Source organism: Lepisosteus platostomus, chromosome 3 (genome assembly GCF_059453375.1).
Source record: "Lepisosteus platostomus isolate fLepPlt1 chromosome 3, fLepPlt1.hap1, whole genome shotgun sequence".
In the NCBI taxonomy this organism is placed as follows: Eukaryota; Metazoa; Chordata; class Actinopteri; order Semionotiformes; family Lepisosteidae; genus Lepisosteus; species Lepisosteus platostomus.
This window is the reverse complement of record NC_142613.1, coordinates 11,776,261-11,791,813: the sequence shown is the minus strand read 5'-3', so window position 1 is coordinate 11,791,813 and position 15,553 is coordinate 11,776,261. Positions and strand designations below refer to the sequence as shown.

The 15,553-nt window shown below is 36.6% G+C and overlaps 1 protein-coding gene across 1 annotated transcript; it reads right to left on the bottom strand.

Moving 5' to 3' along the window:
* Positions 1-697: 697 nt before the first annotated feature.
* Positions 698-13,611, bottom strand: tafazzin (tafazzin, phospholipid-lysophospholipid transacylase). The gene is made up of 11 exons (XM_088627125.1): positions 13,525-13,611; positions 11,619-11,754; positions 10,333-10,461; positions 9,578-9,623; positions 8,707-8,792; positions 8,329-8,409; positions 7,718-7,759; positions 7,210-7,272; positions 6,464-6,516; positions 5,820-5,897; positions 698-4,254 (listed from the first exon to the last, which is right to left on the bottom strand). The coding sequence occupies exons 1-11, from the start codon at positions 13,597-13,599 to the stop codon at positions 4,150-4,152; spliced, it is 894 nt and encodes a 297-aa protein (XP_088483251.1). The 5' UTR covers positions 13,600-13,611; the 3' UTR covers positions 698-4,149.
* Between the last annotated feature and the right edge of the window lie 1,942 nt (positions 13,612-15,553).

The window sequence follows — 15,553 nt, the reverse complement described above, 5'->3', positions numbered from 1 at the left end:
ATACAGAAGCAGAAATTGCTAACATTGAAATGGTTAAGTGCGATTGACTTGTGCCCTCTCCTGGTGCCCTGCCTTGCGCCTGTTACTTGCCAGACTAGGCTTCTTATCCCAGGTTGTTAAAGTACTCTTACTGTACGTACTTATAGAGCTCTCTGTAAGAGAGAACCAGTGGGAAATTGTGACCTGAATATGTTAGATTATGTTGACTGCTGACAATTAAAAAACAGGGATAATTTTAGAAAAGCTGGCTATGAAGGAATGGGGCAGATATTACAGGTGCCAACTTGGGAAGAGAGGAATACGGGTTAGGAAAAGGAAGGTCACCCCAGAATACTGTTAAAGACTCAAAATGAATTAATTCCTGAAACAATACATTCCAAGTCCAAGAGTTAAGAAAAAAAGAGAAGAAAGAGTGCTCTACTTACGCTGTATAAGGGCCAAGATTCAAAGATAGAAATGCAGCATACTGAGGTTTGCCATGAAATGACATTACAATTGTATATTAGAAAAATATTTTTCTCCGTGCTACAACAGAGAACTGTCAAAGCATGTCAATAGTTTTTAAGAACATGATAAATGAAGAAGTTCACAAGAAGTATATTTTTACACAACAAGAGACATCAATAACATGTCCCGTGTTATACAGTAGAACAAGCTCCATAAGAATTCTGTAACTCCCACATAAATGACACAGACGTAAAAGCCCATATTTTATTAACTTGAACTAGGAACAGAATGAAACAAACTTTCTGAACTGATTCCAATATGGCAGTACAAGATCTTTTTCTTCTTTAGTTATATTATATCCATATAATCCAGTTCAATCAGTTCCAAGTTAAATTTAATCACTGTTATAAAAATCCTTCATATACAAAATTAAAAGGAAAATACAATTAAAAATAACTGTGACATTGCAGCTACTAGTTAGCTTAACATTATCTTATACATGAGAAAACCTCAAATACAAGTACAAAAGATTAACATCAGCTGCCAAGCCCTTTGGGCTACAGTTTAGGACATAATTAAAACAGCTTTATAAAAGATAGGGGACAAAACATCAAAAGTCTTATCAAAATACAAAATTATTAAATCGGTAACGATGGACTACCTCAGTTCATGTTCATATCTCTAGTTTTGTCTCGTGGCACATCCTATTGTGTATTGAGTACTCTCATCTGTAAATTGCATTTTCATAAAACATTTAAATTAGTTGATTAGGATCTAGTATTTATATTTATGGCACCTCATCTGTTCCAGTTTCCTGCTCAAGTCTTTTAACTTTTTTGGTTATAAATTCATCTCTGCCTAGAATTACATCAGTCCTCTATTGCTTGGTGCAGTATGGAGTGCCATTTGTACCCAGAAAGAACACTTTAACAACTAAACATACCTTAAACTGGATTCCCAAACTGGCAGCCATTAAGATGTTAAGTAACAAGTGCATCTCTCCCTGTCCCTGCCAGGATTCAATCCCGGTTACTTGCAGGCTCTGAGCATGCATGGCACCTCTCTCTAAACAGTGAATAACTCAGACAGGTCAGATGACTGAGACTACACTGTCTAGATTTCAGAGGGTGAGGACGTTACTTCTGCAACTCGCTCAGTGTGCTGAGCACTGTTACAATGAATTATTCAGGCAATTGGTGCAGCTCAAATCTGTATATAATGTTAAGCATTCTGTTGTTTCTTGTGGCAAACATTCCAAGAATCTCAGATTTCTAAATAACAGAAACATTATTATAGGTGTTCCTATCTCTATAGTAATCTATCCATTTTCTAATCTCTTAATCCAATTAAGGTTCATGGAGGATCTGAAGCCTCAGGCAGGGTATGCCTTGGATGGGATGTCAGTCCATCCCATGTCTCACACACACACACACACACACACACACACACGATATTCCCAGAAGCCAATAAAACTAGATCTATATTTTTGGACAGTGGGAGGAAACTGGACTACCTGGAGGAAATCCATGCAAACACAGGGGGGGACTTACAAACTCTGCAAAGGTAGGACCTGAGCTCCAGCACTGCAAGTCAGCAATGCTAACCATTGCACCATCATGCCACCCACCTCATCTATATTTTTTATAACATGAAAACATATCGAACTGCCATGTATTTTATTGTAAATATTGTAATAACCTACAGAAACTGTTTGCTTTGGGGGCCCAAAATTCCATTGTGGGTGTTGACTGAAAATCTTAGTATCAATAGGAAAAAAGAAACACAAAAGAACCACAAATTGGTCAACAACTGTTAACAAAAGTTTGGAAAGTTTAGTTAAGGCAAAACTACATCCAAACTGAAACCTCCCATCAGTGTAGCTGCAAGATGATTGCTGATTATCGGTGCAGTAGAGGCCAGGCTGGGTGAAAGTATAAATATTTCATGCACAGTGCTGTGCATCCATTAAAGCCCTGCACAGGTTATTTTACCCATTGTAAATAAGTTCATTGCCCAAACCATGGTCATATTCACAAGCATTTACCAGTGTGATATGTTAGAACTTCATAATGAGCAAATATGTACAACTAACAGTGAAATGCCACATTCAAATATGGAACATGTCTTTTACAGCGGTTTCATTTAGACCTTCTGGCATATCTTGTTAAACTCCTTCTGCAAAAGTCTCTATTGCTCTGTCTGCTAGACCAACATGTCACTCTGTTTGATGTGCTCTAGGGAAATCACCTTCCAAAAATTAATCAAGACGATGTCAGAAGCATCCAAACAGGATGCATTCCAACTGTATAATAAACGTATAGATATGCAGATATAAATAGGTATAGTTAATTGTACTCTTATTCATAAACAAGTCCAGTATTTTATTTCTTGAATAAGTTATATTTTTTATAGATATGACCAAGCTGTGCATTGAAAGATAAAACAGCAGATACCAACAGTATCTTCTGGTCCTACAGGACACAAATACTGAACAAGCTGACACTGTAAAGCCTTCAGTGAAGATATCAGGTTTACGGTCAACAAAGAAAGGAGGTAGCCATGTCTTCCTTAAAATAATATTTTAACTTTTATTCTCAATGCCATTTAACTTGACATTGATATTTAAATTTAATGTCAATGCCAAGGCCTATTTTAAAATCAATCAGCAAAGATTACTTCAGAAATCAAATAGCTTTTTTAGACAAAACACATCCCTTAAAACCACACTGGACAAGAGAAACCATTCAATACAGACCTATTCATGATTTTATTTTTTTAAATAAAAGGATAGATATTTTCACTTGGCTCAGCAAACCACAGATCAATGGTCTCTAATCCCACTGCTAGATTCTCCCAGTCCAGCAGGATTAGAAAGGCCTTAAAAGGCTGAAGACTTCATCCATCCTGATTTATCAAGCCAAAATGTGAGTGGCTGCATGTACAGTATGGTGTTAAAATTAAAAGACAGCGTAACTCACTAGGGCCAGTGTTTGAGTCTCATGCCACATGCAGACATGCATGTTTGTGTGCTATAACTCTGAAACACATCCAGCATTCCTTAAAAATCAAAGACAGCACACCAGTTCTCTACCCGAACAGTTTTGTCCAGTAGGCTTATGGGCCAATAAAATGCCCCTACAGGATTCCATTCTGCCCAATCTTAGCTGTGCTCAGGCGAATTCTGCATTACCCAGTGGTGCACATCAGCTATAGTACACAGGTCCCAGGTATCAATCCTGTGTGGTAATACATGAAAACCAAAACTCCCTACCTACCAAAACTAAGCAGTGCTGAAACAAATATGCAGAAATATGCACCACTTCATGGAAAATCCCAACAGACAGTATCTGCCCATACGGTCCATCCACCCTGCATCCCAAGGAACTGGCTATGTTTGAGTTACTTAGGACTTTCCTCACAAGCCCATTTCATTATTCTAAAAATGGCAGGATCAGCCATTTTTCACCGTTTAATGTCTGCAATATCTAATTGGGGCATGATTCTACCTTTTCTGCCTAAAACATGAAACTTTCATGTCAATCCCATCTACCGAAGAAGTTACCAACAAGTGCAAGCACACGCAAACTGAGCTCCTCGTTTCACTTGTGAATATGGCCTTGCTTTGGCTTTCAGCATTTTGTCTTTCATCTCCTCTGCCGTGCACCTATGCAGTGATTTGCACAGGCCGCTCTTCAAGCCTGGCTATCGTCCAGTGGATTGCAGCCGCTGGTGAAGGGCTTCTGCCTGAGACTTCAGACTGCAGAACTCCTCCTGGATGAAGTCAGTCAAAGCCTTCCTCATTTCAACCTAAAGCAGAGTCAGAAAAGGAGAGAAGGTATAACTCTGTGCACTCTGTGAGAGTGTGTATGTGTATACACCAAACGTGTGTATGTGAAGCACCAAAACAGATTCACCATTCCCCTCAGAAGATCTAAAAAAACACACATCTTCATGACTTTAGGAAAGATATTCAAAAGCTTAAATAATATTATGAGTTTTGTTTTTATTAAAGGAAAATAAAAGTCTTGTTGCAGCAATACTAGAGCTATGATAACTGAGTAACAGGCCCCACATTAAAAACTGTTCAAACTAAGAGCTTTCTTTAATCCACAAACTAAATGATCATAAAATAACTATAAAATACAAATAAATAAATAATGGCTCATTCTAGAAGAACCACATTATACTGGTACAACTTTATGGCATAGTTAACAATTTCAAACATTAACCACCCCGTGTAAAAGCCCAACAAGAAAAATCACTTCCTCTTATCTGCCCAGAAATTGTACATTTTCCTGTGTAATCTAAATTTTAAAAAAAAATCTAGTTTATCCTCTTGAAGAGGTTCAATGCCTTGCCATAGATGACTTTTTGCCATTTTGAAAAAAGGCTACAAATATTATAGTAACATTCCTCTAAAAACAGAAGACAGAGAAAAATACTTATTAATTCATTTCAACTGAAGATACATATAGTATTAATAATATTAATATAAAAAGTAACGTTCCTAGACTAAGAGATGATCAAAGCATCAACAAACGCTGCTGCAGTCACTTGCACCCTGACCTCAGGTTTATATTGTAATGAATGGAGGAGCACAGTTTGCTCAGAGTAACAAACAATGAGTCAGTATCAAAACCAGACCTGAACTGGCAGCTTCTCGATTACAGGTCTTTTTCCTCTTTGTGGAGCACTTCACCTCCAGCTTTTCTCTAAAACTTCATTATCTAGGTTTATCTTTGCTGTCATGGAATCTCTCCACATTTAATGAAATACAACCTTATCCCTGACATTTACTACTGTGCAAAAGTTTGGGACATTTTGCATCGGCTTTCTTTTTTCACCCAATCTTCTTCCTCTTTACGCACAAACAATACTACGGTGACCTTCTACTGAAGCTGTAAACCAGTTTATTCTCACATTAGCATCTCATGTACAGATTACCCTGAGTTATTTTGATCACAGGTTTTTAAAGATTCTGATCACTGTCAAAGATACCTAAATTACAAGCATGGTTTCTTCTCACCCAATCTTAGCTGTATTAGTATTATTAACATTTGTTATACTAGTAGAAAATACTAATATAAAATTAGTATAAAATTAAAAACATAAAACTGATTGCCTGATTGTCTCTCAGATATCTTTGGCAAATGACTGTAGCAGCTTCCGTTTTTTAACCTGAAGTCTGAACAAACATTTTAGCCCATTTATTTTTTTACCAGACAGTACAACCAGGCCCTCAAGATTTTGTGTATTCAGTAATGAGTTCAGTAATAAGTATTTCAATGTCTTAGAGGTAATGTGAGATATTTTAGCTGGTTTTCACTCAAGTATACCATGTCTTGTGTTTAATCAAGAGAGTTTTAATTTACCGGATTCTTGTTTTCGGATTTCAGGGATTCCAAAAGATGCTTCACAGTGAATGGTTTCCCGACCAGAATTGTTATTTTCTGTTAGGGCGAATATATAAAAATTTCAAGTGTTTAAAAAATGAAAATCAAATACTGATCCATGGTTCAAAACATGAAAGCTCCAAAGCTAATTTTTATTTCCTGTAGCATTTTTTTCTGGAGCAAAAAACAGGCAAAAGGCAGTTTGAAGGTGATTCTCCCTAGCCAGCAAGTATTTCTTATAGTCAAAACTAAATAAAAATATGAAAATAAATAAGACTGTACAGCCTAAATAGAGTACAGCATCTGTGTACCAATACAGCCTGAATCAATCAGTAATTAATGAATGGGGGTGACTCAAGATTGGCACCATAATGGAATAGCCATACATCAAAAATCATTATTACTAGTTAAATACTTTTAGCAACTTACATCTGCAGCCGTTTATAACGCAATTTATTTTACTAGAGTAATCTGAGTAAAACATATTGCTCAACAGTACAGTAAAGACCAGTACAGTAAAAAGATTTAATCCCAAAGCCTTCTAGTGATTAATCCCGAGTCACCACCTACTAATCCACACTGCTGCTTCTAACTCACTGTCAGTGTGGGGCAGTTCAACGTACTTGACCAATACGGGGAATGTAAGGAGGTTTGTTCGGAAGGACATCATTCATCCCTAGGGAAATTTGAAACAAACAGAAAAACAATGCTTACTAATAAAAAAAAAAAATTATTCACTCTACATTGTTAAACTCTTAGGCACTGTATTAATCCCAGAAATTCAGCATGCAATGTGTTCTAATGAAACAATGTTTGAGCTTGAAAATTGTTCTGCATTTTCACAGCTCCTTGAATACTGACAGGCTAGCAATTCCTGTCCTCTGCAATAAATATCAGTAATTACCGGTGATATTTACTAGCAACAGTGATCCTCATTTTTCCCGATATAAAAAAGAGACATTCTGCAACCACATAAAATCATGCCAGTTGTGAACTCGTAAAACCACAGTTATCAGCTTGAGTATAGTTAAATATAAAATATTTAATCTGTATTTATTTGGTTTAATATTAATTTATTTGTCAGACAAATGTTCCCAAAGCAACTTCTGTTTGTACACATCTTGTCAGCTGGGCAGTTATTTTTTCTGAAGTGGGATTCAAACCAGAGTCTTCAGGGGACAGTGTCAAACTAACACAGTGTTTCAGACCATTCAGATATTTTGTTGAACATGACTCAACTGGAATTTTTAGCTGAAAGTGGACTTCAATATTTCTATATTTTTAGCAGTATAAAACTGATTAATGCGCTATATTAGTATTTTAAAATACCAAAAGCATCCTTGCATCGGATTTGATGTGGTCCACGTACCTACATGCCACAGAGGCAGAATCACAGGGTTCAGTGTACACTCTGCTATCAAACGCCCAACACCTAGAAGAAAATTACCAGTGCTGTGAAAAAGCATTAAAACAACTATTAAAAACCTCGTCATATACTGTTTACACTAAACAAAGTATCAAGTATCAAGTACCAGCACAAAAAAGATTAAATCACCTTATTAGCTGAAAGATTGCATAATTATGCTGATCATTTCCATTATTTTTTTAAACTCCAAAGAATTAGGCATAATATATAACCTGTGCTTAGTACTAATATATACATGTACATAATGTATATATGATCTGACCACAGAAGAACATTTCTGTTAAGGGAGTATATTGTATAAGTGAAAGAAAATATGCTACTATTAAATAATATTGATTCAGGTAAATTTCAGAAAAACTTATTTTTAAAGCCATGTGAAAAGAAACTCTTTTTTTGGTGCAGCATCATTCATAATGCAGAGGGAATAGAAAGTTCATACAAATGAACTCACCCCATTTTAGCCTAATAAATTCCTGTGTCATGTTAACCTTCCCTGTAAAGCAAAACATAAAATATGGTCTTGTTAAAGCAAACTCCTTATGATTTGAAACTGTGACACATCTTTAAGCAGATCACAAGATGTGACATTTCTAGCACATGATATGTTAACATTAGTGTTCAATACAATGCACTATCTGTGTACAACAAACTGATAGAGAATGCTCCAAAGAATTGAAGCCAACACAACTCTGTATTTCTGAGGTCATTCACCCATTTTCCGATACTTTACAAAGTCTTCCAGAAAATCAAGATTGAAGGCTGCTCTAGAAATCCTTGTTTATGCTCAGAAGGATTTTCTCTGCCTATACAGACCCTCAATAAAATGACCAGTGACATTCTGTATGTGATGCAAGCCTATCCTACAGCAGGTCTTGGCAATTTTCAGCATTTGGAAAATACTCATTAAAATTGTTATGATCATGTTATATTTAGTTATTAACATGCATATGAAACAAGTCTCATTCCAGCTGGACAGCACTGTATATGTATGCAGATCCCTATCAGAAAATACCTCTTTATAGACTTATTTCTTTAAAAAATGACAAAGGTCAACTGAATTACCCTCTGGGAAGATATGGACCCAATCGCCACTATTAAGTTTCTCCAGAATAAAATCCATTCCCTTTTGGTAGACTCCATCTCCTGGAAGAGACGAAACTGGGATATATTAATACAGAACAGGACTAGACCTTGTTTCTACTTGCTACTTATGTGTTCTGCAATTCTTGTTTGGAAATTCTATTTCCTTGCCACTGAAATATTGAAAAAGTGTATTACTGTATATGAAAAAAAATATAGCCATTGAAAAAGCAGATTTGGGAAAAGGCTTAATGGGTTAAGAGCCCTGAAAAAAGATCTTGCTTTTTTTGGCAGTCCAACAGTTTCTCATTATTTATCGATAGCCAAGGTCTATGTGGAGAAGGTGTTAGGAGAGCTCACCTCTGCACACTGGCACACACTTCCCCCGACTGAAAAAGCAAGAGTGCAGCCCTTTAGTAAAGCAGATGTCTGATGCTGCGGGAGTCCTAGGAAAAATCATTTTAACAGAGGACACATAAATCAACTGCAAAACCTCTGACAGAAAACTAAATGCATTGTGTCAACGATCTCTACAATGACAACCAGCAAAAATGTTACATTATGTTTATATTCTAGTTCTCCTTTGTTCTGAGAACTATGTTCATCCGACGTCTTTTACCAATTTGTATGTTTTTGTATAATGTCCCCAATCCAAACTGTTTTTGCCATGTGAACTATTTTATATCGTTATAATATTCATACCTTGATGAAATGTTTGGATCACAAAAATATCGGCAATCAGTTCTCATTTAGAACTTTTTATGTTTATTCCATTCCCTTACTGTGAACTTATGCATTCTACTTTGTAGAAATTAGCAGAAAGCCTTTGCTTAAAATGGGAAAAATAGTTATCTTGTCAAAGTTTTATGTAATTTATTACACTAGGATATCACGTTTGGAAAACAGGTTTAACTAACACAACACAACAGAACAAGTAAAGCTATTCCATGCTGAAAAGAGAAGAAAAGAGAAAACGTTTCGACAGGTGTCAAGAAGAAGGCTGCACAGCCGAAACATTGTGTTTCTTTTCTTCTCTTTTCAGCATGGAATAAACCTTCACTTGTTCCTTTGCAGCCTACGCATGCTGACGCAGCTACCTACTTTAACTAACACAACTTCTAGCCACACAATTCATATGCATCTCTGAAATGCAAGATCCACGGTTAAACTGAAAAAAACCTGCAGTTAAAGGAAAAGCACTTAGATACAGAACAGTAAATAAGGCACTCACCACCTCATTTTCTTAAGACTCCAGAGATGGCGCAACTTCAAGATACCTATAAAAAAAGCATTAAAATCTGCTCTTTAAAAGTAATGTATTACACAAAATAGTTTTGGGACCTGTGTTCTAAAATTCAGAAATTACATCTGCCACTGATTTTAAGAAAACATGAATTTTTGGAAGAACATTTTGGACTGCACTCTGGAGCACTTTCTCTGATAATTATGGTACATCTCCATCACTAAAAAAATATAAAAAGGTGCATATTTATATTCAGTCAAATGGAGTCTGACTGCATAAACAGAAATACTGAATACACTCTTGAACTGGTGGGGGGTTCTTCAGTGAGATATCAGCTAGGGGACGAATATACAGTATACAGGCTTCATGAATGTTGATTATTGTAGGCAAGAAATAATTACAAAATAAGAACACTGTATATATTCATTTCCTGGGACATTAACATTATACTTCTTTTGTACTAATTTATAAATCTTAAAAAATCTTGAAAGGGAAAAAAGAAACATTCAGTGCAGAATCTACACTTTAGTCTATGTAAACTTTAATGTTCTAATGTAAAACTGAAACAATGCATTGTAAGAATAATGTATTTTTTCCTAACAATTCCAGCTATTTTTGCTGGATTATTTGACAGCACAACAAATAGGAACAGATGGAAAAATAAATTAATAAATAAACTGCACATCGATAAGGTGCTTAATGCCAACTCTGTTTTTTTTTTAACTGCAGCTAAAGTGATGTACCCCAGAGGTGAGGATCATCCATACAGGACTGGTGGTTTGAGAGGGTGATCAGGGGCGTACTGCGAGGTCGGTTGTCAATGAGCTCAAACAGGACATCCTGATTGTGGACAGTCAGGTAGTTGAAGTACTCTGAAGAGAGAAGAAAATGCAGGATTTGAAAAAAGAATATGAATGTCACATACAATACACACCAAATACCCAGTTAAAAGCCCCTACACTGAGTTTTCAGAAGATTCTACAGTTTACTACTTTATATATTTTTTTAAAGATTGGGAAAAAAAACTGACAAAAATAGGGATATTGTCTGAGGGACATTTGATGTTCAGCTTCTGCTTTCCATGAGAATGTCCTTACAGTTTTAGTCTTCCATATATACTGTAAGTGCCCTGAACCAACACTTACACTGGCTAAAATTATAAATATTATTCAACAGCATTCTTTTTTGATTAGCTCATCTACAGAGAACCATTTTATAAAGAAAACACACCATAATTCAGTTAAAAACAAATAAATGAGTAAACTGTTTCAGTATGAAAACAGAATATAAATAGGACAAAATATGAGTTTTGGACTGAAATAGTGATCAACAGTTCGGGACATTCTACAAATGTATTCAAAGTTGCCTCTCATGTGATATACTGTATACTGTACGTAGAGATGTGGAGTCAATCAAGTCAATCACCATTTCAAAGGCAAATCTATGCTCCTCATCTCAGACAGCAGCAAAACCCTTTAATGCCAAAATGGCTGCCACTTGTCATGGGGATTATATCTGTCTGAAAATCCAAATAATCCCAATTCCAACAAATGTTTTAATCCTTGTAAATACCTGTTCACTGTAAAGCTTAAGTCAAAAGGCTTTTTATTTTTTTCCAAGTCCCAAACTAATGAAAAACAAGTATAATAATCTATCTTGATCTTAAAAAAGAACAGTTTAAAAAGAATACCAGGGCCAACAATCATAAATGGAAGTATTCAGGACAGAAAAACGTTTTGACACATATATAAAGGCTCAGACAGCCTAATCACAAGGAGTTTTTTTAGCTACTTTTCTAGGATTCTTCAAATAGTATCTGGAATTCTTTGGATCAATAAAATCAGGAGAAAACTAAAAACACGTAGGAGTTGACCAAATGATATTCTCTGAAACTTTTTAATGTGTCTTTATAAGCAGAAACTATGACTAAGGGGGCCTATCGCAGGTTCCGTGTTGAGGGAAACAAGTGAGAAATGAAGAACTATTCCCCGGTTATTATAAATAGACCTGTGCCTCTCATCTGACTCACTGGTCCAGAGGTAGCTGTAAGAGCCCACTAGCCCCGTGATCAAGGTGCTGGAGATCTTCCAGGGCAGACGGGGGTGATGTGGGAACGGCCATTTCACCTCCAGGGGCATTGTGACCCACCCCCACTCTCTTCCAGCCTGCAAAACAAGCTGCCATGTGACTGCAGTTTATTACCCTTTTCATTTAATAGTTTTACATTCTGTAGGTAACAACTTACATATACCGGGTTCTGATTTGAAATGTAATGTTTTTTCCTTATGCGGGCCCAGCATAAATGCCTGTTTAGGGCTTTAAAGGGGAACTGCATTCCCAACTTCTCAGACCGGTGATTCAATCCCAGGAACAAAATAAATTCATTGACGTTACAGAGTAGAGTTATAACATTTTACTAATGTCAAATTAAGCACACAGTCGTGAACTTTGTGAAAGTACTGTAAGTCGCCATGTTGGTCTCGCCACAGGCAGGAGCGCGAGTTCCCACCAGTTTTAGACGTGAAGCGGCCCTTCCTGCTCACTAGTCATCGCAGTGACTCATGTGCTGTGAGGTACGAGCAGAGAAGTAAAGATTGTGCCGAAGATATTTCACCGCTGAAGTGTTCCAACGTAACCTGCGTGCAAAGTTAACAAGTAAGTAGTATTTGTCAGCAAAACTGTCTCGAAGACGAGAGCAATATTTCTATAGCATTGAAAGAGATGTATTCACAATCCGGCTTGTTTACAATATTATAGGGCCACTTCACGTCACCAGAAGTCTTGTTGTCTCATTCTGAATCACAGAACATGGCGCGGTGCATACCCGGAAATTTCATCTATTTTGTGATGTTAATTGGAGGTTTTACAAGTTACTCTGTACATTTTACATTTCACTCATCAATGCTGATTCTTTCTAACCCTGACATATAAAAACAGCGTTGCAGTTCCCCTTTAACAAATGTTTCAGTTCAGTTTGTCACATTTTTTAGCATCCCGACAGAAACGCCCATCTCACAGTAGGTTAGTATTATCATTTCCTTCTCTGGTACAAACAGTCCTACAATACCCATTTCATATGTCATTTCAAGCGTCTTGAAATTTAAATTTATCTTTTAGCATCCCCTTCCCTACTGTGAAAGAACAAATGAGAAGCAAAGAATTACTCAACAGGAACAAACATGACTTCCTTTGCGCAACACTTAATGATCTAAAACTTTTACAGGAGTTTTATTTAACTTTTTGGATTAACTTTCAGACAGAGCTTCCAGTCATGTTTTCAACACAATAATTCACGATTGTCGTGACACAAATTACATTCTGCTATCGTTTGCAAAGAATGGGAAAACTTTGTTTCCATCTACAATACTATGTGTTTTGCCAGCGATGTCCCCCACAAAGATATCAAAGTCTAACTAACACTAATTTTACCGCGAATGCAATCTGGTCTTTCATTTTCATATGCAGTAAATGAACTAATAAAGTCAGTCAAAACAATTTATCATCCTTTACTGCAAATGTTTATATATTAACATAGGACGGGAATTACACTGTGATGTCCAGAGGTTAAATTCCAACTCTGGGGTCAAAATAAGTAAACAAAATTGTGAGTTTTTGCAATACTCCACATATATTTAAGATAATGATATTGCTTACAGACGTTTAGACTCTACTTAAGTTTTACACTTAAAAAAAATACAGTAAGATTCTTGCTCGCACGCATGCGATACAAACTCATGCTGTAAACTTTTAGAAAATCAAATACACAGCACGTCGCGCAGGAACCTGGTCCGTACCAATAGAAAATGCATATTGGTTTCGATGCTTAATAAAATATTTTATATTATTCACATTGTTAGACTTGCCAGTTCAGCTGCTAAAAAGTGAACAGATAACTTTGAATTTCTAATTGGGGGAAAAAAATACAGTAATATCACCTTCTCGATGACAGCTACTCGAACAGCAGCAGCACTCCAGCGAAGGAAGGAAATCACGTCCGAAAAACATAGCATCCTGGGAAATGTAGTAAGCGTGCTCCAAAATATTTCGATGGAATAGAATAAACGTATTTATTAACCGAAAAATATTTTAGCTAGACAAGTTACTTAAGAAATAAATATTTTATCACTTGTTTAAACCTCTCCTTATTTCCAAAATGAACATTTGGAAATTTATACCGTACTCCTTTCAAAAACAGTCTGATAATCGAATGTTGAATTATGGGTGGTGTAGTTTGAAGAGACTTACTGTCAATAGTATCTTAACTCTCGTTAAAACCTCCAGGTTCTATAGCTCTCGTTTCAATCACGCATTTCAAAACATTTGCTAGTCGTTGTGGCTTCTAACGTAGGTGATTTGCATGATGTATAAAGTAATTCAGAGATCACTTGAAACAAAATTGCCAAAACCCTGTAACTCTCAACGATCACAGCTGGCCATTCCTGACATAATTGAATTGACATACCGTAATTTACCAAATTGATGGCTTGTGTTCCAGGTTTTTACAAACTGGAGTTATAAGGCTGACCTATATGCTGCTGGATCGTGACCCTTCCTACACTGTATGGTTTGACCAACACTGATGTATGTGAGAGTCGTCTTGCCATCTTATAGCCCAATTTCATCAGATCTCACAAGATAAGCAAGCAAGGTTGGGCCTGGTCATTACTGGCTTGGGATACATCTAAGAAAAACCAGGCTGCCTCTGCGAGTGGTGTTGTTTGACCTGTAGGTGGTGCTCCTTCCTCCGGACCAACATTTCTTAACCAGTGCTCCAGAATGGTGGCCGGCTCCACTGTTTTATAGGAAGAGAAATCTTTCCTATAAAATGTTAAACTACTGATCTGACTGCTCAGTCATCAAATATCCTAAGGTGCTGTATGTAAGAGTAGAGTGTCCTAGTTAAATTATACTCTGGGGCTGTACAGTCTAACATGCTTAGAAACTCCCTTAATTCAATTCAATTCCTACTTCTCCACCTGATCTGCTGGTTGTTGGGGCATAATTGCTACACGTAATTGCTTCAGCTGTACGTGAAATGTGTCCCCTCCTACTGTATGTGTAAAGTGCTGTGGAATTCTCAAGGATAAAAAATGTTGTATGTATCAAATAATTATATTCTATAGCCGATTCATGCATTCTTGTAACCACTCATAACCATTTAAGGGTAATACCAGTGGTAAACACACTACACACAAATGAATAATAGAATAAAAATAATAGATTTTTTTAGCCAAAGAATATAGTGTAAGCACTTTGTTACTGGCATGTCAGTGTTTTGAGATATTTATCTATAAAGTAACCTAATATAGACTATCGATTTTCCATTCCTCCACTTGCATCATCCAATTCGGGGCCACAGGGGAGGCAGAGCCTATCCCAGCAGGCAATGAGCACAAGGCAGGACAAACCCTGGAGGGGACGCCAGTCTATCGCAGGACACACAGACACACTGACACATGCACACTCACACCATGGCCAGTTTTTACAGAAGTTATTTAACCTACCAGTATGTCTTTGGGCTGTGAGAGAAAACCAGGGCACCTGGAAAAACCCATGTGAACATTTTTATCTCCGTTACAATGAGTGCGATTATCTGGAGACAATGTGGCCAGACGGAAAGACACCATGAACAGTACTGGATGTTCTTCCTTACAATGATTCCTAGATAAGTAATATTCTTATCAGTCACAAGGAATGTGTCTAAAGTTTAATGGCAGTCATGCCTATCTTCCTTATATCAATCCAGCTGCACAAGTGGGAACAGCATGTGATATGTGATTAGTCAGATTTAACTGATCATATTTAACTGGTACTCATTTGCACAGGTGACTGAATTTTGGATTAAATATTTAAGGTAATTTCTTAAAACCTTTACTATTACCAATGAATAGCAACAATGCAACTTTCCAAAAGTCCAAATCCTTAACTTGCAAGTAGATTGATTCTCCAGCTCTAACGTTTTCC

Bases quoted from the DNA above. Each gene is read 5' to 3' on its own strand.
- tafazzin (XM_088627125.1), bottom strand. From the start codon at position 13,599: ATGCTATGTTTTTCGGACGTGATTTCCTTCCTTCGCTGGAGTGCTGCT. The intron at 9,624-10,332 runs GTACATCACTTT...CTTTTTTTATAG, and splicing joins GGATGATCCTCACCTCTGGG to GTATCTTGAAGTTGCGCCAT. The intron at 7,760-8,328 runs GTAATTCAGTTG...TTTGCTTTACAG, and splicing joins GGTCCATATCTTCCCAGAGG to GGAAGGTTAACATGACACAG.